At 38.9% G+C, this 26,696-nt stretch overlaps 4 protein-coding genes across 5 annotated transcripts; 1 reads left to right on the top strand and 3 right to left on the bottom strand.

Annotated features, from left to right (window-relative positions):
- Window positions 1-229: 229 nt before the first annotated feature.
- Window positions 230-6,864, top strand: LOC137746970 (lysine-ketoglutarate reductase/saccharopine dehydrogenase bifunctional enzyme). 2 transcript variants are annotated; one of them, XM_068486972.2, is made up of 25 exons: window positions 290-490; window positions 646-937; window positions 1,084-1,170; window positions 1,267-1,396; window positions 1,589-1,762; window positions 1,844-1,926; window positions 2,120-2,236; window positions 2,342-2,417; window positions 2,610-2,781; window positions 2,902-2,998; window positions 3,115-3,281; window positions 3,367-3,418; window positions 3,503-3,643; window positions 3,756-4,100; window positions 4,251-4,331; window positions 4,508-4,573; window positions 4,678-4,795; window positions 4,944-5,073; window positions 5,155-5,234; window positions 5,328-5,486; window positions 5,555-5,792; window positions 5,903-6,011; window positions 6,103-6,261; window positions 6,338-6,407; window positions 6,501-6,864. In XM_068486972.2, the coding sequence occupies exons 2-25, from the start codon at window positions 689-691 to the stop codon at window positions 6,551-6,553; spliced, it is 3,153 nt and encodes a 1,050-aa protein (XP_068343073.2). In that variant the 5' UTR covers window positions 290-490; window positions 646-688; the 3' UTR covers window positions 6,554-6,864. The 2 variants fall into 2 exon arrangements, with proteins under 2 accessions (XP_088543976.1, XP_068343073.2); XM_088687850.1 differs by having other exon boundaries at window positions 230-937.
- Window positions 6,865-7,204: 340 nt separating this feature from the next.
- LOC137746971 (uncharacterized) lies at window positions 7,205-10,357 on the bottom strand. The gene is made up of 6 exons (XM_068486973.2): window positions 9,386-10,357; window positions 9,129-9,226; window positions 8,575-8,599; window positions 8,262-8,382; window positions 8,041-8,175; window positions 7,205-7,789 (listed from the first exon to the last, which is right to left on the bottom strand). Exons 1-6 carry the CDS (start codon window positions 9,909-9,911, stop codon window positions 7,579-7,581), a joined length of 1,116 nt encoding a protein of 371 aa, XP_068343074.2. The 5' UTR covers window positions 9,912-10,357; the 3' UTR covers window positions 7,205-7,578.
- Window positions 10,358-11,039: 682 nt separating this feature from the next.
- On the bottom strand, window positions 11,040-12,842 carry LOC137748996 (glucan endo-1,3-beta-glucosidase 5). The gene is made up of 2 exons (XM_068489176.2): window positions 12,461-12,842; window positions 11,040-12,288 (listed from the first exon to the last, which is right to left on the bottom strand). The coding sequence occupies exons 1-2, from the start codon at window positions 12,805-12,807 to the stop codon at window positions 11,145-11,147; spliced, it is 1,491 nt and encodes a 496-aa protein (XP_068345277.2). The 5' UTR covers window positions 12,808-12,842; the 3' UTR covers window positions 11,040-11,144.
- An 891-nt stretch (window positions 12,843-13,733) lies between these two features.
- On the bottom strand, window positions 13,734-25,963 carry LOC137746731 (brefeldin A-inhibited guanine nucleotide-exchange protein 5). Its single transcript, XM_068486733.2, has 34 exons — window positions 25,587-25,963; window positions 25,333-25,471; window positions 24,745-24,826; window positions 24,338-24,575; window positions 23,976-24,097; window positions 23,837-23,895; window positions 23,458-23,515; window positions 23,302-23,386; window positions 22,975-23,178; window positions 22,781-22,839; window positions 22,608-22,677; window positions 22,461-22,529; window positions 22,109-22,231; window positions 21,971-22,024; window positions 21,804-21,892; window positions 21,556-21,652; window positions 21,339-21,437; window positions 21,049-21,225; window positions 20,810-20,920; window positions 20,546-20,730; window positions 19,719-20,345; window positions 18,757-19,174; window positions 17,728-17,967; window positions 17,487-17,610; window positions 17,247-17,395; window positions 16,315-16,671; window positions 15,989-16,155; window positions 15,663-15,910; window positions 15,346-15,509; window positions 15,080-15,196; window positions 14,838-14,974; window positions 14,458-14,722; window positions 14,212-14,307; window positions 13,734-14,116 (listed from the first exon to the last, which is right to left on the bottom strand). Exons 2-34 carry the CDS (start codon window positions 25,442-25,444, stop codon window positions 14,054-14,056), a joined length of 5,265 nt encoding a protein of 1,754 aa, XP_068342834.2. The 5' UTR covers window positions 25,445-25,471; window positions 25,587-25,963; the 3' UTR covers window positions 13,734-14,053.
- Between the last annotated feature and the right edge of the window lie 733 nt (window positions 25,964-26,696).

Here is a 26,696-nt window from a genome sequence, read left to right as displayed (position 1 = left end):
GATAATTTTGATGAGAGAGACAGAGAGAGAGAGAGAGTGGTACGAGCGCGAAAAGCACTAAATACATGATAACTTGTCCCAACCGGCAAAGAAGTGGAAGTCCGTTACGTCACCGTAGTTTGTCCGTTACGCCACGTGGCGTGATCTGGTGGGATCATGGACCAACTTGAAGCCCTGAAACCCATGCCATAACTCGGATCAAAACAGTAGTTTGTCCTTTTTCTCTAATATACTATAAGGTGCGTGTCACAGTTGATCATGGGCATGGCTGAGTCACGACTCGGTTGCTGACTCACTCACGTGAATTATCACATGCATGCGATAGAGATAAAAGCACCAGCTTCCCATATCAATATCATCAGCCTAGCTGCCTGTGCTCGCTTATCACTTTCTCTCTCTTCATTTTATCTCTCAAACTTTCCTACCTAATTGCCTACACCAACAAAACGATCATACAAAAATTCAACAACTTAAACACATTTTTCGTCTGGTAAAAATGCGTTTCTGATCGCTGTGTTTCGTCTCGATTTCGATTTTGATCACTGTGTTTTTTTGTTTTCGTCGATTTGGTCGTTGCGTTTGGTTTGTTTGAAAATTTTCCAGTTTCCAGAGTTGAATTATTGAAATAATTTGGTGTTCGTGTAGATTCTGGTTTTGGTTTCGGTTTCGGATTTTTATTAAGATTACAATGATTGGAAATGGGGTGGTGGGGATTTTGGCCGAGTCTGTGAACAAGTGGGAGAGAAGAGCGCCTCTGACGCCGTCTCACTGCGCTCGGCTGCTCCACAGCGGGAGAGATAAAACCGGAGTTTCTCGGATCATACTGCAGCCCTCGACGAAGAGAATTCATCATGATGCAATGTATGAAGATGTTGGATGTGAAATCTCTGAGGATTTGTCACAATGTGGTTTGATCCTCGGCATCAAACAGCCAAAGGTACTAATTTTTCGTTCGTTTTATGTACCATCAAGTTTGTCAATTGATTTGCAGACGTAAACAGAATAGTTTAGAATATCGCCTTGTAAAGAGAAAGTTTGTCGATTGATCACAAATTTTGATACAATTGTTTGGATTTGGTGCAGCTGGAGATGATTCTGCCGGATAGAGCTTATGCGTTTTTTTCGCATACTCATAAGGCTCAGAAGGAAAACATGCCACTCTTGGATAAGGTCTTGTTTTATTTTCGCATGTTTTCGAGCAGTGCATCGATTTTTAATACTTGGTTTTCTTCGTTATCAATTTATCAATCTCTGTGTGGTATGCAGATCCTAGCAGAAAGAGTGTCGCTCTATGATTACGAGCTTATCGTCGGGGATCATGCGAATAGATTACTTGCATTCGGAAAGTATGCTGGTAGAGCAGGATTTATCGACTTCTTGCTCGGTTTAGGACAGAGTATGTTCCAATTCACACAATATCTGAGATGTTTTAAATTCATCTGCTATGGCAATTTTTAAGTGTGAAATAGAGCATGAGCTGGAAGTTTCGTATTCGTTTACGTTTAGCTATGTTAATGTGTGCATCTCTTGTGTACTTTTGGGTACTTTGGATGTCAGGTTTTTTCTCACTTTGTTTTAATTTGTCAAGGGTACCTAAGTCTTGGATATTCGACACCGTTCCTATCGTTGGGTGCATCTTATATGTATCCATCCTTGGCTGCTGCCAAGGCAGCTGTAATTTCTGTGGGCGAAGAGATAGCAACTCTCGGACTGCCATCAGGGATCTGTCCTCTTGTCTTCGTTTTCACCGGTTCAGGAAATGGTACATTGCTTGTTCTTACGAAGCTTAATTTCTTTAACAATTAATGGCAAAATATATCTTATGTAATTTTATTTCCTGTAGTTTCTTCTGGTGCACAAGAGATATTTAAGCTTCTTCCTCATACTTTTGTGGAACCAAGCGAACTTCCGGCGCTATTTGGGGTGGTAAGTAGTAAAACTAGTATAGTAAATGTGGTTCCAACTTGGTCTTGTAAGATAACAATAATAGAAGGGAAAATGCACTTCTAATTTGGTTCTTATCGACTCGAGAGACATAAAGTTTAGGTGGAAACAGCTCTGTACAAATAGATGTCACCCTTCTTTCTGTTAGGTTTTCATTCTTTTTTTTACCGATTAGGCAAAGGATGCTGCTCAAACTACTCGAAAATCGAAAAGGATCTTCCAAGTATACGGTTGTGTTGTGACTAGTAAAAACATGGTTGACCACGAAGATCCAACAAGAGAATTTGACAAAGTAAGCCCTGATCTCATAGTCATCTTTTAATTCTTCATTCCTCACGTCTTGTTTTTCGCCATTGTATAACAGAATATACTAACTCAAAACGTCTGCATTTTTCAGGCTGACTACTATGCGCATCCAGAACACTACAACCCTGTCTTCCATGAAAAAATAGCCCCATATGCATCTGTAATCGGTATGCTTTACACTCTTCTATCAATTTTTTAGACAAATCAGTAGAGTTAATGTCATTAAATGAATGCCTTGGATTTTAACTTAAGGATTTTCGAAACCTTTGGTTCTCAATTATCGTTATCCATTTCATCCTCTCATCCCATTAGATTTTAAAAAGACAAAATTTACTCTTTATGTTCTTTTCACCTTGCAGTGAATTGCATGTATTGGGAGAAACGATTTCCGCGCTTATTGAGTACTAAGCAGGTTCAAGATCTAACAAAGAAAGGAAGTGTGCTTGTTGGAATCGCTGACATAACTTGTGACATAGTGGGGTCAATAGAATTTGTCAACCAAACCACATCAATTGACTCACCTTTCTTCAGGTATAAGTCATAAACTCCGTAGATTCATGCATAAACACAACCTCAAAATGCATTTTCTTGCTCGCAACATAGTATTTGCAGCTTTGAAAATAACAGTTCTTTCGGTATCATGGTTTGCAGATACGATCCTGTGACTAATTCTTACCATCGTGACATGGACGGCGCTGGTGTGATATGTCAAGCTGTGGACATTCTTCCAACAGAATTTGCAAAAGAGGTGCACTACTTTCATCCCTGCCTTCTTTTTCAATAAATGCAGTAATTCTAGGATCGTCTAATGCCAGAGATTATACTTCTCATGGTTTGATAAAACATTTCTTTAATTTTGGGAAGGCTTCGAAACATTTTGGAGACATATTGTCCAATTTTGTTGGTAATTTGGCTTCTACAAAAGACATTACAAAGTTGCCTGCACATTTAAGGAGAGCTTGCATAACCCATGGAGGAGCACTTACCTCATTGTATGAATATATTCCGCGTATGAGAAAGTCAGACTCAGAGTAAGTTGCGCTTTCATTTCACATATATACTTGCCTCTTGTTCTTTGGTGTTACGATAAGCATATAATCTCTTTTTGATTTGCAGAGAAATATCAAAGAATCTTGCTAATCACAACTACAAGAACTACAACATATCAGTAAGTTTCCCTATTTCTATTAACAATTTCGGATATTTCTCCGCTTATCATGCCATATATGCTGAGTTTCATTTTAAATCACAGGTATCTCTCAGTGGTCACCTATTTGATCAGTTTCTGATAAATGAGGCCTTAGATATCATTGAAGCTGCAGGCGGCTCCTTTCATTTGGTTAAGTGTGACGTGGGTCAATGTTCGGATTCTCTATCATTCTCCGAACTTGAAGTAAGTAGACCTCTAGCCAGTTTGGTCATCGAAGAGGTTTTCACTTTGGTATCTTCGAGTACAAGTTATCTTTACGTCAAATTTCATAGCATGAACTCGTTGTTATGGACAGGTGGATGCAGATGACAGAGCAGTTCTTGATCAAATTATCGACTCTTTAACTTCTCTAGCAAATTCAAACGAAAATCATGAGTTAAAGCAAGAGAAAAATAAGATTTCTCTGAGTTTTGGTGAAGTCCAGCACAGTCCCACTAAAAAGGGAAATGACACGAAAAGAAAGGCTGGGGTTCTGATTATTGGAGCAGGCCGGGTCTGCCAGCCAGCTGCTGAGATGTTAGCATCAATTAGCGGAATGTCATCCCACGAATGGTACAAAACATGCTTTGAAGATGAATTCGAAGAGATTAATGATGTGCAAGTTACTGTTGCATCTCTCTACCTAAAGGATGCTGAAGAGGTATGGCTGCAGAAAACCATATATTTCAAAAACCTGCTTTCAATTCTATCATGATGTATATTTTTTCATTCCAAGAATGATGTGCAAACTTTTATGTATTCGTCTCATTTTTTTGCATTTGAACATTTTGATGCTGAAATTTTGGAGCAGATCACTGAAGGTATTCCAAATACAACAGCAGTTCAACTTGATATTTCTGACACTGGCAGTCTGCATAGGTATATATCGGAGGTAATGACTTTTCTGAGCAGTTTTTGAATTTCAGAGAACTCGAATGCCTAGCAGCTATATCACAGATGATCAAAATGATTTGTTTAACTTAGATGTCTACCATTTTCGGTGTTCAAAACTTGCAAAGCTTCAATCGCAGTCTTATCTTTTTGGTGTTCTTCGTTTCCCTCATGCAGGCTGAACTTGTTATAAGTTTACTGCCGGCTTTTTGCCACGTTACTGTAGCAAATGCATGTATTGAGGTACTTCACGTTGCCTCACTGTTATATTTTCTTTGTTTTTCGTTCTTTACTTTTTCTGCCTTCCTTCCTTTAGCTAAGGAAAAAGGTTTTGTGTCTTCATTCAGCTTAAAAAGCATCTTGTCACTGCTAGCTATGTTGATGAATCCATGTCAAAACTGGATGAGAAGGCAAAGAGTGCTGGTATTACGATTCTTGGTGAGATGGGCTTGGACCCTGGGATAGGTAATGGCTTATGTCCGGAAGTGCTTTTAGAATAACCAGAAACGCTTTCAAATGACGAAAAAGAGAACTATTGAAACTAGTCCTTGTGATTGAAAAAACTTTGGCCTATTAGTAATGCAATTACTATTTTGATTTCGTCCGACTTCAGATCATATGATGGCGATGAAGATGATCAACCAAGCACACTTTCGGAAGGGGAAAATAAGGTCTTTCACTTCTTACTGTGGTGGACTGCCATCCCCAGCTGCAGCAAACAATCCGTTAGCATATAAATTCAGGTAACTCGGATTGGATACCCTCCTCAATTATATCTACTGTGTATAGTTTTACTTCTAACTTCTGTTAACCTATCATTTCAGTTGGAGTCCTGCAGGAGCTATTCAATCTGGACGTAATCCTGCCACGTACAAATCTAACGGCAAAATTGTAGAAGTTGATGGTATGTTGTCAGTGATGAGCTATTTTGATTATCATAATGAACACGAGTCATTCTGCACTTTTTCACTTTTATCTTTATGGTACAAAATTGCAGGGAAGGATCTTTATGATTCAGCTGCGAAATATCGGGTTCCAGACCTTCCAGCTTTCTCGTTAGAATGCCTTCCAAATCGTAACTCCCTAGTTTATGGGGACTTGTATGGAATAGGACATGAAGCATCAACAGTCTTTCGTGGAACTCTTCGATACGAAGGTATGACATTGCTTGGTTTCCAGGTTAAGTTAATGCTTAGATTTTGACTTGAATTCTATTTTCCGTAGGGTTTGGAGAAATAATGGGAACGCTTTCAAGAATTGGTTTATTCGAATCGGAACCTCATCCGCTTCTTAAGGATGCAAGGAGACCCACATTCAGGAAATTTTTGTCTGAACTCCTCAAAATGAAAACTGAAGATCTGGACAGACCTCTGATCGGAGAGAAAATCATCCCCGAAAGGATTGTCACGCTCGGATACTGCAAAGAGCAAGGAGCTGCTGTGAGGGCAGCTAAGACTATCGTGTATGCACATTGCACCTCTTACCCCTTTTCCTTCCATTCTTCTTGTGTGCTCGTATTTTCTAGACAGAGTAATACTGAAATGTATCGGTTTGTTCTCCGTTGTGGAACAGATTTCTGGGACTTCACGAGCAGAAAGAGATCCCCGCCTCTTGCAAAAGCGCATTTGACGTTGTTTGTCTTCGGATGGAAGAGAGATTAGCATACTCCAGCACGGAACAGGTAGGTTACTTGCGAGACAAGTGAAACAGCGTTATGATAGCCAAGTCATTTTACACCAAAATTATGCATAACCTGTGTGATTTGTGGTCAGGATATGGTGCTTTTGCATCATGAAGTGGAGGTTGAGTTCCCGGATGGACTTCGAGAGAAGCATACAGGCACCCTACTGGAATTCGGGAAAATGAAGAGTGGTAAAATGATCACCGCCATGGCGTCCACTGTTGGAGTACCGGCAGCCATTGGAGCTCTGGTACTTGCTACACGTTTCTATGATCTTCTATAGTATGCAGTGAGATAAATCCCTAACCAAATTTACTTCCTTGCAGCTCTTACTGGGAAACAAGATCAAAACCAGAGGCGTCTTGAGACCTATCGAACCAGAAGTATACGTCCCAGGTAACCACTTGCTCTTATTCTTCATGATTTAGCCTTTTCGACATGAAATTTCGTTGTCCGCAACATAACTGGTGAATTTTTGTGGTGTTGTAGCAATGGATATGCTACAAGCATATGGAATCAAGTTAATGGAGAAGATCGAGTGATCCGAACTATCTCCCTTCGTCCTTCCTGACAAATATCGACTGACCCAACTTGAAACTCGATGCGCTACTGCCTGGTATCGCTCGGGCGCAAGGGAGCACAGATATTTGAAAGGAAGTGTTTGATGTAAATTATGTGACAGGGCTCCAGTGAGAAGTTTGCAGTGCCTTTTTTTTCCTTAAGTCGCGGAAAATGGCGTTTGCAAATGGGAGGGGCTTACTGTTCCTACTTGGTGTAAGAAAAATGACGATGCGAACAATGAATTTGACACAGTTTATCAGATCAAAATTCTAATACTTGAGTTCTCCAGGAATGCTTTGTATCGAATTGAGCTGGTTATCGTGTTGGGTTCAAACGAACTTGATCAAACGGTAACGCTGTACAAGTTTGTGCAACAAAATTGAGAAACAACCAATTCATAAGTTCAATGCAGTGTGTAGGCATTTTCATGGTTGTCAAAAACAAAATTTTAGGGTTAGAGCAAAATCCAACATCTCCGTCGTTCTACTAATAAACTACAGCAACAGTTAGGGGTGGGTTCATTTCAATCGGTTCAGTTTTTTTCGGTTTTCGGTTTTTCAAACCCACCCCTAGCAGGAGTAATGGCAAATACAAAACTAGCAAAACCTAAAGAATAAAACAAGGTCACACAGTTAAACAATGGAAAATTTTGGATTATTCGCGAATTTTCGTCATCCTCCATATTTACAACTTGGGAATTTTCCTTTTACCTCATTCTCTTCTAAATGAATAATAAGGAGAAAAAGGAATAGAAACCAAACCCAATCCAGGGTTGGCTTTCAGAAATCTGACAGCTAGTTGCCAGAAGTTGGGGTAATGATATGATATTATCACTTCTCACCATTGTCCTACTAAAACTGTCACCGGACAACCCTATTTGGTCCGGTCTCTAAAGACTAGAGTTTCGTCATCAACGATATTTCTGTAGCATCCTTCTGAAGGACTCCGTGTTCTCAACATATCTTGACAAATTGGCGGTCAATCTTGTAATGGGTTGTAAGAAAAACTACGAAATTATGCTGTTTATGGTCATCAGCTGCTTCTCGACTGCTTCCCAGTTATGAACCTTGGTGACCAGGGGGTGTTGATCAATAGACTCGGTCTTGCACCAGGGATACGAGTTCTCATAATCAAAAAGTAGAACCCTGATCCCCACCTCGGCACATTCAAGTGCATATCTTGGATTGTCATCGATTAGAACCTTTGCTCCCAGGGACCTGGCAAGTACATGTCATCAGAACAGAGAGTCGCTAACTATGTATAGTAGGACAATGCTTGAGTCCTATGAGGAGATAGTAGTCGACAAAACCAACAAGCAGGTAAACATGCATCATTATTGGAACAGGAAACTTGAAAAGCAGATTTATAGGTTCTAAAAACTGAAGGAAAAATGCTTCAAAAGATGCATACTGAGAAGTTTCAAATACATAACATCTTCGAAACTATCTGAAGTTGTTCATGGGCATACCTGCATATTTCTGACTTAGGCCTGGACTCTCCATGCAAAGCCCAGTGGTTGCCAAAGTGAATCTCCTGAAACAGCCCTGAAAAATGTTGTTCGATCCATTGAAGAGTGTGGTCCTTAATTATATTCTGCCGAGACCTATTAGCACAGAGATGCCAAAAGATCAAGTTACTAAATGCTCTGATAACCATAATAATAAAATGGTCTCAGCTAATTGTACATACGTCACAACCGATAGGTCACAGAAATCTGATAACTTATGAATCGTCTCCTGAGCACCTGGGAGTGGATGGATCCCGGTCTTGAAATATGATGTTTTAAAGAATTCGTGAACACGATAATCGGCTGTCAAAACGAATTAGGTAACCAATCGTGACTATGCTTTAAAGAAAGGAAAAAAGATATGGCAGGAAAAAAGTGCAAGTAAAATTTTAAGCAGCAATCTCAAAACATTTATCAGATGTCTGAATTAAAAATTTGACCATGAAACCAAAAGAATCTGGTGATTTAATGCAAAGATGGACACATTTATAGTACCTTCATCACGTGAACAGTTCCATATCTGTAACAGAAAAGAAATTTGATGCATCAGGATATGTTCAAGGAAATGTAAATATTCTCCCAAGAAAGCGTATCAAGGGAAAGGGTAACAGAAAATGTAAAAATATATCCGTGAAGCCTGCTACCAAAGAGAACTGGCACCTTAAACCACAGACTAAAGAACTCGGATTTCTGGAGTAACAACTCAACTCAACTCAACTCAATCAAACAGAGCGAGGAATGGATGAGGCAAGCAAATATTACTATATTCCAACACAAGAAACGTCTGAAATATAAATCACAGTTCACAATGTAATATTGATTGCAAGTCGAGAATACAAAGTAAACCGCCAACTACTACGAGCATACTTGTAAACAACTCACAGGTTCGCTATTATATGAAAAATGCTAAAAACATTTGAAATGTTGAGTCATACCAACTTGCAATGCCAAAATATGGCAAACAAGCAAGCAAACAAACAACCATAATTGCATGACTCTATATATGTAGCAGTCTAGACTCATTGGCTCAACTAGCTGGCAGGTAATACCTTGAAGAACTCATACACATGGTACTCCGAAACTGAATGGTTGGACGAGTAACGATCAGCAATAAAGCGGTTGAGAGCCGAGACAAAGTTTCCCAATACTGCTCATAAAAAACAGCATTCGGACAAAATAACCATATATCAGCTAAAAACAGTTCCAAGCTCTCGTTTTGGTTAAATCAAGACAAACCCAAGTTGGCACATATAAAAGACAACATAATAATCGTAACAGAAAAAGAGAATCAATGTATATACATTACCCTCGTCCACATCGACCGCGACAACGATTTTATCACCGGTCAAAGGATGGTGTGGGATTCCAGCTCGGCCTCCGCACTCCTGGCAACCATTTGTGGAGGTCAATCCAACGGTATCCGAGCTGCGGAGGTCCAGCTCAAGATCACGAACCAACTGAGCATTGGGATGACGCTTAATGCTATTGCTATGAGACTGATTGTGGGGATGATGCTGAGATTGTAAGCACCCCTTTACAACAAAATTGCACCCAATGCTTGTATTCCTCAGATTCCCAGGAAAAATCCCAACTTTCCCAGGAAAATTTCCAGCTTTCCCCGGAAAATTAGCCGACTTGCAAGAATGGCCCGCAGAAAAATGGGAAGGCGTCCATTGAGCTTGGGTTTGAAACCCTCTGCATCCACTATGGCTAAACAAAAAAGCAGCCGCCATGGCCTCCGTATACTGCTGGCGGCGATGGAGGAGCAAAGGTCGGTGCTTTGAGCTTGCGAAGAGGAAGCGATCGACGCCTTGCCTTTTCAACAACAACATAACGATCCCCAAATGCCCCTCACACCCAAAACCCCAACATTCACAGAGATTGCAGCATAAACCCTAGAAACTGCCGATTTGGGAATGCCCAACTCCCAAAACGTAGCGGGAAGATTCCTCTGCAAAATTCTGAGTCGGCCACGGGATGCACGAAGTTGGGAAGGTGAATCCAAAGAATGCAAGTCACGTATATTCATAAAAGCAAATAAATTGGAAGCTCTCTCCTCTCTCTCTCTCTCTCTCTCTCTCTCTCTCGTTCGTTTCTCTGGAGCTGTGATCCAATCGTATAAATTTGCAAAAAAAATCTAAAAATTATTCTTTTTTGTTTAATTCTGAATTACCTTTTAGTAATTTTCAGTTTATGAGGATTAATTATTGGTTAAAGTGGAAACTCGGCCTTGATTTCCGATTAAATTACAAAAATTTAATTTGTAAAAATGGATGCCTTCCCTCCTTCAGTACCTTTCTTCTTCTTTCATTCCTGTGTGTATCATTTATGGGACCCACACCAATGTAATCCGACGGTCTTGATTGTGTCCACGTTTTCTGCTTGCGGTGGGCCATCTCTGTCTTTTCCTTTCGTCTCCTTTTGTGTTTTCTTGGCCATTGAAAAGAAAAGGAGTCTAACCTTGGCTTTGCTTCGGATATGAAAACTGATGTTATTTTACGTTTATTTAGAGAAAACCTAATCAACTACATGCTTAGTAACTTTGTAATTGTCATTACCTCTCTTTGTACATCAATAACAATTTCTTTTATCTCAATAGTTCACATGTTACGACATGCAATAATTAGTATTGTTCTTTTAGAAAATCTGTTTTGTAATCGAATGTATTATCCTTACGTTTACAATCGAGAGAAAATCTTGTGTTTGGATATCCGTACAGTGCACTAAACACAAAAGAGTTAAGGGATCTTTGTGTGTGTGGTCAAATAGTCACGTTACCCAAACATATGGACAAAATACAAGAATTTCTCCTCCATTTTAATATTGTTAAAATTCTCTCGTACTTGTTCGATTAACAAATCAATCGTTAATTCAACTATCATATAATGTAATCAATTAATCTGATTTAAAAATACATCGTTTCAATACCAAGGGGATTAAAATGGACAAGAACACAAATGTAGGTAAAAAACAATCAGCATCGATTCAATGCAAAGTAAACCTTAAAATATATACAAGTGGTGGTAAACCCTTAAAATATATACAATACAAGTGGTGATGAAAATTTAGATGATCAATGTGGACACTAGAACAAGCGCAAGTAACCCTATCACAACTTTGTAGGAGCTGTGCTCTCTCAATCCAGCAGAAGGCGAAGCAGGAGACCGCGGTCGAGACTTTGCGAGATCAATCATGATCTCGAACCGGCACGAACCATTCTGAGTCGGAGTTGGATCCATCTTTGTAATGACTGAAAGACCGGAGAAGTTGCAGGCATCGTTGCGCTGGTCCATTGTTTGAAAGTACATGTTGAAAGCATAAGAGGCATTGCTTTTAGCATCAAGCATTCCACAAGAAGATCCATTTCCAAGACTTGTGCAATCTGCATGGGAGCAAGCATAGTTGACACTTTGAGCCAAATTTGGATCGATAGTGCTCGCGTCCGGCGACATTACGCACCATTGTCTAGGCAAATACTTCACCCCTTTCGCCGGAACCAAAGATTTTCCGCTACCCATGTCCAACGGGTATTTGAGTGATCCGTCGTAATTGAACATCCCCCAATGCCTCTCGAAATTCCCGGGCTGAACGCTCTTGGCATCTTCATCTATGAGTGCAAATATGTAAATGTCGGGCGCAGCTGACCTCTTTGGGGTGCCTTGTCCCGCAAGGATTCGGTTTAGAAGGCCTTGGTTGAACCGCCGGGCGTCTTGTATGTTGGCATTAGGGTCACCATCCGTTGGCCATCCGACTTCTCCAACAATGACAGGCAATTTGGAGAAGCCGTTCTTTTCGAGGGCGGCAATGCAGGTGTCGAAGTTGGCATCAAGCACGTTGGTGTAGGAGATCGAGCCATCGACAACGGGCTTCGCAGTGTTGTTGAAGAAGGCGTATTCTTTCGGAAAATCGGGGTCAGCTTGGAGGCTGAGGAAAGGGTAGATGTTGATGGTGAGAACGCCGTTGTTGTCGCTTAGAAACTTCATGATGGACATCATGAGGGTGCGGATGTCAGACCGGAAGTCGCCTCCGGAGGGAAGGCCGGAGTCAGTCTGGTAAACGTCGGCGTTTATGGGAATCGTCACCTTCACTTGCCTCCCTAGCCCTGCTTTTATGAGGGCTGCTTGAATATTTTGGAGTGCTGGAAACGTGGTTTGCAAGAAAGTGTCCTTGTAGGCTGTGAGGAAAGGTTCATTGCCCACGGCCACATACCTGCGTAGATTCAGATGTTAATTTGATATCTAATATAGGAGAAATTCTTAAGCCCGGTAGGTGAACCACACACGCAAAAAGTGCGACTCCCTTATATTGGGTGGGCCAACATAGTACTCTCTGAAACCTTTACAATTTTGAGTAATACGAACGAAAATTTTGAGTCATTTACCTTATATCGACGCCGTTTTTAGATATGTAGGAAGATACATTTTGAGACACCCATTTCTCAGCGACAGTAACACTACTAGCAAGTGGTGCCAATAAATCATTAGGTATCCCCACCATAACCTGGATGCCTGACCTTCCCAGAGCTTGCAACGCCCCGGCATCAGCTTCGAACAGCTTCACCTTGCTGAAGCCATTGTCCTTCAAAAGCTTGACGACAATCTTAGGAGGCAACGGGTGCGTGGAACGGGTTCCCCAGTTGCACGCCAAGCCGCCAGCACCAAGCACCCCTCTCACCACGCCTTCGCTGGTAACGCAGAGCAACAAGAACAACAAGAACCGGAAACCCATGTTTTCTTACGCCTTCCTCACTTCAGTCTTCTCGGTTTTTCGAGCGTATTTCTACTGGGTGGAAATGTGCGTTGATGAGAGGAAAGGCAAGGAATCAGATGAATGTTTAACTGGAAAACTGGATTCTAGGAGGGAAAGGGATAGAGTGAACTTGTTGTAAACCTAGTTTTTTTATGCGCCAAGTAGTTCCTGGATGGGAATCAAAAAACCCACATGGAAGGAATTGCCTTTTTTTTGTCCCAGACTACAGAGCCTTGGGGAAAAGTCCCTTTCGTATTATTCTCACTTTTCGTTTAAGAAACTACTTTTAAATAACTGAAAGCGTTTTTAGTCATTTAAAGGTACTTTTTAAACGAGCTTCCAGACTGTTTAAAAATGCTTCTGTTCATAAGCACTTTTGTTGCATGTGCTTTTGTTAAAAGCCTGTAAAATAAATTTATTGAAAATTCAAGTGGGTTCCATAAGCATTTAATTCAGGAGGAGTAATTAGCTAAAGTCAAATTCTAAATGACTAAAAGCATTTAATTCAAGTGGGTTCACAAGGGTTAATCAGCTAGAGTTAAAGTTCAATAGGGAAATTGACTAATTAAAAAAGTTCAAAGAGATAATCTGCTAAAATTAAAGTTCAAGAGAAAATTTGACAACTGTATACAAGTTCAAAGGGCAAATCAACAAATACCTCTAAATTTATTAAAAATTCAAGTGGATTCCAAAAGCATTGAATTATGTGCTTCTTGCATAAAAAAATTTAAGTGTTTTTTCAAAATTCACTTGCACTTTTACTGAGTATTAGTTCCAAAACATTTTTGCCAGAAGGATTTTCAACCATTTTCAACACACTTCCCAACAAGCTGTTAAAATGCTTTTATACCTAGAAGCACTTTTAACAATTCTTAGCCATTCAAAATAAATAAATAAACAATGAATTTGTAATTAATAACATCTATTAATCATTTTGATTTCGAATAATATCTACTAATCATTGTTACTTAAAATTACACAACAGAAAAGGAGATGATTTGAAACAATAAGAGGCCGATTCAAAACAAATTATGTTCACTCTTTCCTCTCACTTTAACTCTACATTAGGACCATTACAACAAAATTTACTGCGTAAAATGAAAATTTTATAGGCAAGGGAGAAAGAATATCAGCTGAACAAAATTAGACCGTCGGCGTTTAAAGCGGTGATGTCGAAAATCATTTCTGCCGGGACTCATCAAAGTGGCAACACCGGAAAAATAGCTTATGGCAGAAGTGCTTTCAATTGTGCCCTGAATAAATCACCAAGAGCTCCGCGAACATCCATCTGAACGAATCGAGCAAATATAAGTTTTCCCGGAACATATCCTGAATCTCTAATTAGTAATTAAATTTTGTAAGAGAGTGTCAAACTCAGTTTACCTGATCACAGCATACGAGTTTTGTAAGCAACGGATAGAAGTCTCTCAGATGCCTTCTGAAAATTTGTTGGTTCATAAAGCACATGCCTTTAAGCACCTGAAAGACCAAAACAATGAGGAAATTATCATCGGTTAACACTGCAAATATTCGAAACTCATGGGAAACTGATCCCGTAAAATATTGTCCATCAACAAGCACAATGAGGTGAATCCACCAAACCAATCAAATTGGGGTTTCAAATTATACCTTGATAATTATCGGAGATCGTAACTCCAGAACCCGATGAATATCCATATTAGTAGTCTCGCCAGAACCGGACTGCAGATCAGATGCCTCCCTGAGTACCTGTTCACAGAAAGACACCAGTTTCTCTTCTGCTAATCCTTCGACTTTCTCTTCACCATCAGTTTCTCCCTCTTTGTCGGCACTAACCCCAGAGGTTGCTTTCTGTAAGATCTCCAGATATATGACAGTTCCTGCTAATTCTTGGCGAAGAAGATTCAGAGGTGGCCTGTCCAAAAGATGAAATAGTCACAAACTATGTTCTTTTGTCCAACAAACTATCGTCCTCAAGGAGAAAATTCTACAGCAACAGAAAATAATGTGTGCACAAGGTTTCATCCTACCTCTCATCAGGAATTTGGTGCATGCGTGTTCTGAGATTGGTATATGAATTATAGGAAGCAGCGAACTCCAATGCAGACAGCAATATGTCCATAATAGCAATCTTTTGTGGTGCATTCAACTTGCTCCAGTATTTCTTCTACAAATTGCAAGCGATTTTATTAGGAAGACAGTTCCTGGAGACTTTTTTACAGAAACCAATGGTAACAATATGGCACCCCCCAAACAAATTCAAAATCCAAACCTGAATGCTGTCAATGGCGCCAAGCAGTAAAAGTTGAGTGATGCATTTGCTCCTACAAGTTCCCAACAGTGAACTCTCCTCCACATCTCTGATATCAGGTTCGACAGCCTCAGGTGCCTAATGCAGCATAAGAATCAAACACATCATACACGCATGAAAATATGGAAGCATATATACATGTCGAATACCCACTAAATCTGGATGCCCTGTGACCTAACAGAATGAACAATAAATCCTGTAGGAATTAATATCCTGCTACAGCATACCCTAATTGGAGAAGATGGTACTGAAGCATCGGATGGAATAGCCTTAGGCTTAGAAAGATTTCTGAGAAACAGATTGTCCATGATTCTTTGACCTATTGTTTGACTCCGTTGGAGGCTTCCAGCTTCAGCAGATTTTGAAGCACTTCCCGATGGTGATGGAAGGCCTACAGTAAAGCTTAGCTCCATCAATCATAGTTTTAGGACAAATATTGACTCTCTAGGTTCTATTAATAGAGGAAATAAATTGTAGTAATCGGTAATTAGAAAGTATTTTTCAATAAATGCAAACTACCATAAACACATCTTAAAAACCTGACCTTCAGATCCATCCATGTTCATTTGCAACCCCGAGTTTTGTTTGGCCAACACTGATGCATTTGGATTTCTTCCATTATCACTGACATCAAATTGACGGCTATCCACTCCGTCATAATCAGACTTTATGGAAGGGCTATCACCTGAATTGACCTCTAGGTCTCCAGTTAGCACCCTATTATTGTTCTTCAGATTCTCAAATCCCAAAGCGTTTAGCAGTTCAAGTGGTTGCGTTGTGTACAAAGCATCTCTGATGACAATAATAAAATGATTAGTATTAGAGGTTAGAACAACCATAAAATATTACCAAATAATAAGAGATTCAGACCTTATGCTTTTCAACAATGTATCCCAGTCACTCTCACTAAATTGATGTCCTCCAACTTCAATGAGATGTACTAGCGCACCCAGAGATAATGAAACTACTGTTTGATCAGTCTTTTTGGCACAATCCAAAAGTAGACCGAGTAGGGGTGGCAACATGAAACATACCTCCTGCACAAACGAAATACTTCCACATTTACCCTAATCTTTGGAACACCAACTTCAAAATGCACTAAATTTTTACCACCAGAAGCAAAGATATGATAATACCACTCTGCATTATTTTTTTTACCAATACAACTTATACATCTCGTATTTAGCTAAAACTACCTTATAAAATGTGTTGAAAAGGTTGCAAAGCAACTGCAGCGAGTGAATGCTTGTTTCACGGAACCATTCATCATCAGAAGAAACCAAGCTTTCCTTTCCAGCATGTCTCACGTGATCAAATATGGGAAACAAGACCCGATGAAAAATGCTCTCCCAAAATGTTGATGAGAACTTGGTACCTCTCTCATTCAGTAGATCAAACAAAACTTCAAGTGCACAGCTTCTGACCTCTGGTCTTGGATCCGATGTCAGATCAGACAGACCAGCCAGCATCGGGAACCAATAATGTTCGGTCACATCAAAACTTGTATCCATATTTACATCAAGAGGCCTCAAAGCACCACCAGGTATAAGACCCTGAAATAAATTGACCAGCGTTAAACGCAGAGATCTCAATAGCAACGTGACAAGCTATCAATACAAGCAAGTTGGAAGACACCATATATAAAGACATGAACCCACAACAACCACACCACCCACAGCAAAGAAGCCCAAGAACAGTGCAGAGTTTTTTTTTTTTTTTTTTTTTTTGGCTAAATAGCCAGTCACCAGACTATCAATAAAATAAATTAAAAAGCTACTTAACCCTTTTTCTTTCTTCTTTTTTCTTAACCATTTGAACAAGTTCTGTCTAGGACTTCCATCTGTTGTCATGTCATACTGACAATCTCACAAAGCTAATTGGAGTATTATGTAATATAAATTATCAAACCCAATTATTCCAATTTATAAACTTCGCCTAAACTTCTATGGATTCAATTTGCTACTAACATAGTTCAGGATATTTATGGTATCTGCCAAAGACAAATACTGAAGGAAATATGTGAAAGCAACATGCAATGAATGAAAAGGCATTCACAAAGAGGAAATGTTATGTATTAGTACACAAATGATAGGTTCAACATGCAGCAAGCAAAAATAGACTAACAAACCTCTGCCAGACGATCCTCACATATGCGCAAAAGTGCAATAGCCTTCAAACTTATACGGTGTGAAGTTCTATTATTAGCAAACCTGATAAGACAGTTGACACAGTCCATGAAACAATCTCCAACTACTTGATCGAAGTGTTCCAAGATAACTGCAAATTTCACCGTATTAGATAATACAAAAATTGTGAAGATGAGTAAAAACATCAATATGCAATGAAGAAATGTAAAGGAAATTGTTACCCTGTTCAACATTTTCAAATGCACTCTCAACGATTGATTCCAATTCATCATCTGCAGCAGCTGTAAAAATCATGAAAACACTACGCCATCCAGACTTGATGCTCCCTACTTTGGATTTTATCATCTGTAAAAAGGCAAAAGAATCAATTTTATTTGTAGCAGTCTAGCAGGATAGTTGTATATTGAAAAAATAAATAAGAAGAAAGAAGTGCAATCGGGAAAGTATATTATGTCCACATACCTGAACAATGCAATCAACTATTAAGCTCCTTATGGTTTCACTTCGACTATTGCGCATAAGAACAACAAAAGGTTTCAGAATGTCATTTTGGAATGTGAAATTGGCAAGTTCCGCTCGCTCCAGATACTTCATACCAAGCTGCCTCAGAGAATCTATTGCATACATAGCAATTTTTTCATCACGATGACTCCCAGCTGAAATAAAGTGGTTTGCCAAAACAGACCATATTCTAGCCCAGACCTGTAAGACATTATTAGACAGTCAAAATATGGATTAATTAAAAACAACCAAAGCACAAAACAAAATAATACTTCATGACATGCAGTTAATGATGGTTATCTTCATGCAGACACCTTATGCTAAGTCATACTCACATGTCATGATTCAATTTCCTTAGTGAACAACTTCAAATACGAACTGAACTACAGAATGTAATCATGCATGCATAGAAATGCCTGAAGTGACCAAATCAAGGAGTGAGCTTAATCTATGGACCAATCAAACAATACCAGAACCAATCACAGGGTAAATAGGGGTTATCCAACAAAAAGAACCAATCAAATATTGACCCCACTGGCTCCAAGATAGTAGGCTGGGGTTCATCTTATAATGTGAAACTAAAATAAATGGAATAAAGGACAAAGAACATCCTGATTTTCCTTAAGCTTGCCATGGTAGCTGATAAGTTTTAGATTTTAATAAGCATGTGGCCCACAGTTAACATTTAAGAACATTGACCCATTGTGCCAACTTGTTCTGTTGCATAAAGAAACTGATAATTGTACAAAAAACAAAGGATAGAATGCAACCCCAACAAGAAATGGGGAATTTTATGGGATGAGACAGGGGTACCTTCTATTGCTTAATCCAAAGGTGCAAAGGGCATCCCACGGATCCAATCTCAATAAAGGGCATTAACCAATTTACTATTACTATAGAGCATCACATGACTACCAGCAACAGACTTAACAAGATTCACCATCTAACTTACACGAAAAAAAATAGAGGTTTCGCTTGTTAAAAACATACCATGCGTATACGGGCCATGTTGTAGTAGCTGATCTCAACAAGTTTTTGCAAGCTAAACACACGAGCTGGAGTTTGTTTTAGTTCTTCAGCTGATACACCACAGAGTGCAGTGAAGAACTCCACTACAGAATCACTAGGAAGCTGAACACTATTCACAAATACTTGTTCAGAAGGTTTTCCAGCCAACTCTCTTAAAGATTGAAGAAGAGCATCTTTGGAGATTTGGTTTGATCCTTGCATGACTGTTGCTGATATAGAAGGAGTTGAAGTAATGAACTCAAGCCGAGAAACACATTCTAAAACTGCATTCCATGTATCTCTAAGGGTGCCAGTCTCTAAGTCACAAAAAGAGAGTAGAGTTCGCAGTGCTTCCACATTTTTACTACGCATTTCCTTCGGAGCATGCAAGAAAGTAAATCTGAGAACCAAAATCCAAAGCTCAATTAGCATTATCATGAATTTTGTTTTTGCATCAATTTCAAAACTGTGATACACAACACAATTCTTTCCAGGTCAAAATACATATTTTCACACTAAATATATATACAAGGTACGGATCAGGGGACACACTTTCGTTGAGCCCACTCCATAATATATTTCAATGATCCAACCGTCTTTATTTTAGGTCTTCCCTCAAAGATCATATGTGCCAAAAATCACCCAAAGCCGAAACCATATGACCTTGGATTCAATGGTAGTCATTTTACATTTTTGTTTGTAGAACTGTATTTGTCCATTTTCTTCACTACAATGAATGCGTTAATGGTTTTGGATTTGTCTAACTTTTTGCAAGGATGATCTATGAATGATGAATTGAAATATAGACAAGTTGGATCGTTGAAATATATTACATATTGGGCCTATAAAATGGGTGTCAAAATGTGTGTCAAAAGAGTAACAACAAATTAAATAGATGTAGAAATACAGAAACATTTGGCAGAAGAAAAGACAAGACTACTTACCTGACCAAAGATGTTAAAAAGGCATAGCGCATAGTATTCATTCCAAGAACATGTGTAATGTGTATTCCAGCTTTAAAGCCCTCCATACAGAGAACAACCCTCGACTTATTCTCACCCTCCTCCATTGTAACAGAAAAAGTAGCAAGCAAAGGCCATCCCACAGCTTCAACCATAGGCCTTACTAGCTCTAATTGTTGTGTAGTATAGAAGACCCCTCTTTTTGCTCCTTGATTCCGAAATATAGCTTGTGTTTTCTTAATGATAGCTTCACTTTCAGACTTAGTGTCAACGGACAAAGCACTTCTGGGAAGAGCCAGATTAAGGATACTGACAAGGCGGCCTCTCTCTTCACCTTCTGGCTTATATTTTCCACTTTTCTCAAGACCAGCAGTCTCATCTTTCATCTTTATCTCTTCTTTAACAATTGAATCATAGATTTCTTCCAGAAGTTCAGTTGGAGCACACTCTTCTGCGTCATCCACAGCATTCATGCGTATAAAATCCGACTTGGACATTTTAGGCCACACCATTGGATTATGCGCATCAGTATTCAACATTATAACCGCATATGCTAAAATGTATGCAGTGTCTGCATTTTTGAAAAGACCTGGATTATCTGCACAATATCTGCACATGCAATACATTCAACAACGTCACTGTCCAGCAATAAAAATGGCATATAATCTCACTAGAATGGATTTTACACATTTTCGTGGATTACATGTTAGAATCATATGCTTGACCATGCAAGCATACTCAACGTACATTTATACACAGAAAATTAAGGAAACAGACAGCAACAAAACATTCACAGACACCCCCAATACCTTTCTGCAAATTTTTCCATGATGCGATCTATCTTTTGAGCTTCCCCTGGAAGTCTGAATCCTTTAAGAAGTTCACGAATTGCAGTGTCAAACTTCATTCCTGAAAACTTCATGGAATCTACATAAGCATGCATCACAGCAAGGGGAAATTCTTCATGGTGACCCAAATATTCCCCAATCATAGCCTGACAAAAAAAAATCATTTAAGTACTAAGAAGTCTGTATCATTGTAGAAAAGCAACATATATAGAACAGAGCTTCCACCTTGTCCAGACTGGGAGTACTTCTCAAAAATTGGGCAACTGAACTGGGTGTATTTTCCACCAATTTATTGGATTTCAGAAATTCTACACCCTTTACTGGTTGCCTATTGAACTGCATTATTATTAATCTTCCAAATCAGTTCCAGAGTAGCAACAGATTATCGGAAAAACATAATAGTTATATGAAAATATATATTATCCAGGTTAATCGAGTTAAGAAATTTGATGCAGACTAATTACCTCAGAGATGGCAGCTTCCAATGTAGATTTATGAGCTTTTGCCTTCTCAAAGTTACTGGTTACATCAACAGACTCTTTAGCTTCTCCATCTAGAGACCGAGTCTTATTACTCTGGTTTTCTGATTCTCCACGTGACTTTTCCCAATCAACTAGTGATTTAAGCACATTCACGAGACACTGGCAAGGTCAAGGAAAAAGCAGTCATCCAGCAACCTCTGGTAACACCAATGAATATCTAGCAGGAATAAACATTTGATGAATCTAGGAAAGGAGTAAGTTGGTAAACCTACCTGAAGAGATGAACCTTTAATTGAGGTTGCCTGTGATACAGCAACCGTATTTGGATCTGTGTTTTGAGTCCCTTGAGAAATTCTGGATAGACTTGTAACCTATAGTAACAGTCAGAAAACAGAAAACATTGCAGATGTATTAGATGAACAAGAAAGAAAAAAAAACGGATAGAAACAGAATGTGAAACAGAATGTGAAACAGTATGCAAAATCGTACCATACGCTCAAACAAGTTTGGTGCCTCAAGATCACAATCATAGTTCACAAATATGTCAACAAGCATCTGAGGATCCTTGCAAACTTTTTCAACCATCCTGCAAATCAAAACCTCATTAGAAGACCAGATAAAAAAAAACGAAATCATAAGGTTCTCCTAAGACGTGTTGAAAGTGAATGCCACCAACTATTAATGAGAATAACATGCGCATAATACTACACATGTAACAACCAGAAAAGCCAACATACCTAAGAACGCTTAATTTCTGGCTAATTGGAAATTCCAAGCCATCCAGTGATCGTAGAACTATCAAGGGAAAGAAGATGCCTATTTCACCCTGAATAAAATTTGTTGGCGTAAGGAACTGAATATATCAAGGTAACCTTTGTATCTATTTGTTAAATCATACACCTACCTTGAGGCTTTCTCTGAATCGCAACAATAGCACTAAAAAAATTCCAGTTGCATACTGCAGGAAGGAAACCTATAATCAGAAGCACTAATCTCATAGCATATTCCATTAAAATTGGAGGAAAGAAAGATAAATGTAAACCTGAAATATGACAGGAGACTGGGAAACTGAAGCCCGCAACAAAGCATATGAAAGGTATGCTTTCACCGAGTCAATAAAATGGAAGTTCCTAGTAAATGGATGGCCAACCCCTTCCAATAAACCCTGAAATACCATAGAATTAATTACATTATTCATAAAACACTGCACATAAATATAAGAATGCTCCTTAAGCGTATAAAAAAATCAAATTCGGCATTCCCAAATCACTCGCTTTCCTTCCATGTCTTTTAAATACTACTCTCGATTACTTAACAATATTGCCTGTTTTTTCAGTTAAGCCTCCATCGATAAAGCAAGCGCATACAAGAACAAATTAAATCACGAATATAACCTGCAACAGCTCAAGAGATAAAATCCTCGTCTTCAACGTAACTTCATTGTTGTCTTCCTTCATCCCCATCTACAAACAACAGATTTAAGATTCATGGAGGCTAGGAATTTCAGTCAACAGATAGAAAACATTGATCAAAATGCCAACCTTGCAAAGGGTGCGGAAAACCAGTAAGGCATCACGTTGAACTATAGTCATGCTCTCGAGGTCAATCCCTCTAAAAAAATTCCAATGCAGTTATGAGCAGTCCGATGTAAAATCATTTGGTGTATATTGAATCAAAGAAAGAGATATCTTAAACAATAAAATCATATCCAAACCTGGTTATCTTTTTACCATCTTCATGATGCACAGCTTTGTCCAGAACAGCCTCTAAGCCCTAAACAAAATAGCAAGGACAATCTTAGTAGAAAGAAACAAAATAGCCAGAATGGGGATACATAGTAAATTGTGGAAAACACAGATTAGACTGCTAAATTCTTGAGAACATAGATAATTAAAGAAAAACATGTACCTTGATGTCAGCACCGCCAGCAAGATTATGAAGTTCCTCAACAGATGCAATGGGTGTATCTTTGACCTGGTTAAGTTGATCTCCTAAAGTCATTTCTTTCTCACTTTGTCCTTCTGAGGAAGTTTCTTCGCCTTCAGTATTTGAAGTTTGTCCTGAAATGGCTTCTATATGTCCACCGGAACCAGATGATGCAACCTCAAGTCCCTGCAAGAAATCACAAACTTTCTAGAATAAAGGGTAAAACAACTCAAATGTATGCCTCTCCTGTACAGTTGTACGAGAGACTACAGATAAAGGCATACAGAACTGAAGGATTCAAATCCATACCGGATCAGTCTCCATTCTCCTGAATATGATGCTGACCATCTGCGTAAGCATTGCCTTTGACGTTGCTTGGTTTATGGGACTCTTGCTACAAGCCCAAACTTTCATTAGCACTGCTTGAACTTGATAATGAGATCCTTTATACAAATGTAAAATTACCTGTGCAGAGCAATATTGTAGCACACTCTGATAACTCCCAGCAAAGGTTCCCCATGTACTGCATTTGAACCAGTTTCAAATAAAAAGAATAATTTTTCACACTAAAATTGCAGCAAAGAAAAGGCACAATGAACCAGAACCAAAATGCATATGCACAGATTGACAACATTTAAGCTATATGTATATGCTTGACTACAAAGCAAGCAACCATATGCACTTACTAATGACGAATATTACGGAGAAAGGACCCAGTACCGTAGTACACATGAGTACATTTACTTGGATAAAAGGCCCAACTAGGAGCAGACTATAAAAGTCATATACTAAACCAGAAAAATTATACTTGATACTTGATAGCCAAGAATCCCCGACAACTTACCTCTGAACTTCGTGGATGCCACGGCAGTAAGAAGAACTTTCAACACTTGCAGAACGGTACTGCACATCATTTCTCAAAATAAGTAAGAATAACAAGCCACATATATTGAGGGGAAACAACCAATGCACATGGCACATACCTATCAGGTGATGAGTTGTCAATGCAACTGCAAACCATGTTCAGAAGGTCCGTGAACAGCAGTGCACTTTTACCATCATCTAGACCAGGATCTCCCTCTAAATGATCATATGCAATGAGTTTCTGTGCTTATGAAATTTGAAGTACTAGTTAGCTACTACAAGGTAGGTGCACGTATTACGAATTATAGAAATCTACAGCTATATGTAATGATAGCACAAACAAATGGCTAATCATTTAAGAATGCAGACACTGTGATAGAACAATGAATTTCTTGATGCCTTGTGTAAGGATTCCGTAATATATCAATATCTTGAAAGCACGTAATGTTAAATCTGCAAATCAAGAAATGAAAATTCATACATGAAGGCAATCCAGAGCAGGTTCTAGGACTTTCAAGTTCTTTGTCTCCAACGCAAGTCGTAGGGGATTCAAAACAAGCTCTGCCTGAGCTCCTTCTAAGGTGTTCCCGGCCTTTGCTAGGACAGTTGAAATAGTTGTGGTGGTGATCGCCGGCTTGGCAACGGACTCTGCCTCCTCAGTTTGAGACTGACCTGGTTCTGTATCAGTTTTTGCAGCTTCACCTTCTGTTTCAGGAGAACTACAAAACAGCAGTAATTCCAAAAGTCAAAAATAGTGGACCTATACATCTGATCATGTCATTAATCCCATAAAAACATAATAAAAAAATTCTACAAATCCGCTTATTAAAAGGAGGAATAGAGTATGGGGCAGAAAAATGAATTAATAATTGAACTACAAATACAGACCTTCCATCGTCAGCTGAAGTTGTAGCTTGATTCTTCTCACTTGGTTCGGTTTGTTGAGTCTGGTTGACCTCTTTCGTACTATCTAAAGAGACACAAAAACACGAGTGAGAGAGAGAGAGAGAGAGAGAGAGAGAGAGAGAGAGAGAGAGAGATAACTGAAATTAATCACCGATACTGAATGGAAGAAAGATCATTCATAAACAGAAGTAACATTTGTCAACAAGACAAACTAACTAAAGGCTTTGGTTTTCCCATCTGCCAAGCTTTAGAAAAATTAGGGAGCAAACACACTGACGCTACAAACACCTAAATAGATATTTGAGTATTCAACCATTCCCAGACGCTGCAAACACACTGACGCTACAAAATCGTGCATTATACTGACATACGCCAACCCGCAAAGCAATCATCAACAAAATTTGATTTCATCTAACTCTAAATACTGCATTTCACACTAAAAATACAAAAAACAAACAATTCAACAATCTCGAAACCAAACTGAACACCGGATCATCCAAAGTCCGAAAAATACATGCGAATACGCAATGTGTATGCATAAGTGTATTCATAAGGGAATCAGAATGAAACCTAAATAAGCCTGAATAGCCTTCTGAAGATCTGCATGCTTCTTAGGAGAGCACTCCTTCAGCATAGACTCGAAAGCTCTCGTCACAAAACCGCCAGCCGCGCCGCCCGCCATCTCCGAAAATTATCCAGAAAAATACGCCTGAAATTCGGATCATACCAAGATCCATTACACATCAATTGCAACGGTAATCGAAGATCGAATGATAGAGAAATATAGAGAGAGAGAGAGAGAGAGAGAGAGAATTGTACATTACCTTGTTCGAATTGACTGTTGAAGACGATCACATATGCGAAGACGTCGTCGTTTAGACGGGCGAGCGAGGTGAGAGCGGAGAAACAGAGATCTGGTAATTGGGATGAAGGCGAAGCTAGTCGAGCAAACAGCGAATGTATACTCGAGATCTAATGCGTCGTCGTTTTGGACTATCCGCTGCTGGTATTGGTTTGGTTTACTGGTCTTGTTCTACTGGAGCGGAGCTGCGGGGACCCGGAGCTTTGCCACGGCGGGTTTGGGTCTTTTGAGAATTCGCGCAACTAGAAATGGAAGCTGTTGATTCAGATTTCGGTTCAGGTCATATTTCGATTTTGACCCTTTGGAATTTGGAAAATTATTCTTCGGGTCGTTCCTTCTAGTGATCGGTTTAGGAGAGACCGGGTTATTTTTGAAAAAAGCAATGTTTTTCCTTGCCAAATTAAAATACTAGTTTATAAAAGAGTAAATTATAGTAATGGTTCTTTAACTTTAACTCAATTAGAGTAACTGTCTCTCAACTAAAAATCTATTATCATTGGTCCCTTAACTTATCAAAACGTACAGCTATAGTCCCTCAACGAAATATCAATTATCATTGTTCCCTCAACTTTAATTCAATTGGAGAAATAGTCCCTCAACTTTAACCCAATTGGAGCAATGGTCTCTCAATTTTAACTCAATTGTAGCAATGGTCCTTTCAACATAACTCATTTTGACAAAATTATGACGAAGTTAACAAAAAATACTATAACTACACATTTTGATGAGTTAAGGGATCCCTATTGTAGCAATGGTTGTTACAACATAACTTATTTTGACAAAATTAACGAAAATGACTATATATCTCCACATTTTGATGAGTTAAGGAATCATTGCTCAAATTTAATTAAAGTTGAGAGGCAATTGCTACAATTTACTCTTTATAAAAATTGGGGTGTAATATCACACATTCCTTTTACTTCTCATATACCCTTCTAATTTTCGGGCGTTGGATCAGATAAATTGAAGAATATAAAATGACAAAAATTAATAAGAAGAGTGTGAAAAGTAAAAAATGGTGTGTGAATAGCATACTTCTAAAAATGTTGCCAATGTGTTGGACTTTAGTTAT

This window comes from Pyrus communis, chromosome 2, assembly GCF_041283825.1.
Source record: "Pyrus communis isolate YQ-2024b chromosome 2, ASM4128382v1, whole genome shotgun sequence".
NCBI lineage: Eukaryota > Viridiplantae > Streptophyta > Magnoliopsida > Rosales > Rosaceae > Pyrus > Pyrus communis.
This window is presented reverse-complemented; position numbering and strand designations above follow the sequence as displayed.

Bases quoted from the DNA above. Each gene is read 5' to 3' on its own strand.
- LOC137746971 (XM_068486973.2), bottom strand. From the start codon at position 9,911: ATGTTGTTGTTGAAAAGGCAAGGCGTCGATCGCTTCCTCTTCGCAAGC. The intron at 8,600-9,128 runs GTATTACCTGCC...TTTCTGTTACAG, and splicing joins ATGTGTATGAGTTCTTCAAG to ATATGGAACTGTTCACGTGA. The intron at 7,790-8,040 runs GTATGCCCATGA...TGTACTTGCCAG, and splicing joins CCTAAGTCAGAAATATGCAG to GTCCCTGGGAGCAAAGGTTC.
- LOC137748996 (XM_068489176.2), bottom strand. From the start codon at position 12,807: ATGGGTTTCCGGTTCTTGTTGTTCTTGTTGCTCTGCGTTACCAGCGAA. The intron at 12,289-12,460 runs GTAAATGACTCA...GAATCTACGCAG, and splicing joins AAAAACGGCGTCGATATAAG to GTATGTGGCCGTGGGCAATG.
- LOC137746970 (XM_088687850.1), top strand. From the start codon at position 689: ATGATTGGAAATGGGGTGGTGGGGATTTTGGCCGAGTCTGTGAACAAG. The intron at 1,397-1,588 runs GTATGTTCCAAT...TAATTTGTCAAG, and splicing joins CTTGCTCGGTTTAGGACAGA to GGTACCTAAGTCTTGGATAT. The intron at 2,418-2,609 runs GTATGCTTTACA...TTCACCTTGCAG, and splicing joins CCCATATGCATCTGTAATCG to TGAATTGCATGTATTGGGAG.
- LOC137746731 (XM_068486733.2), bottom strand. From the start codon at position 25,444: ATGGCGGGCGGCGCGGCTGGCGGTTTTGTGACGAGAGCTTTCGAGTCT. The intron at 23,896-23,975 runs GTATGTGCCATG...AATGATGTGCAG, and splicing joins GACAACTCATCACCTGATAG to TACCGTTCTGCAAGTGTTGA. The intron at 21,438-21,555 runs GTACGATTTTGC...CTGTTACTATAG, and splicing joins CAAACTTGTTTGAGCGTATG to GTTACAAGTCTATCCAGAAT.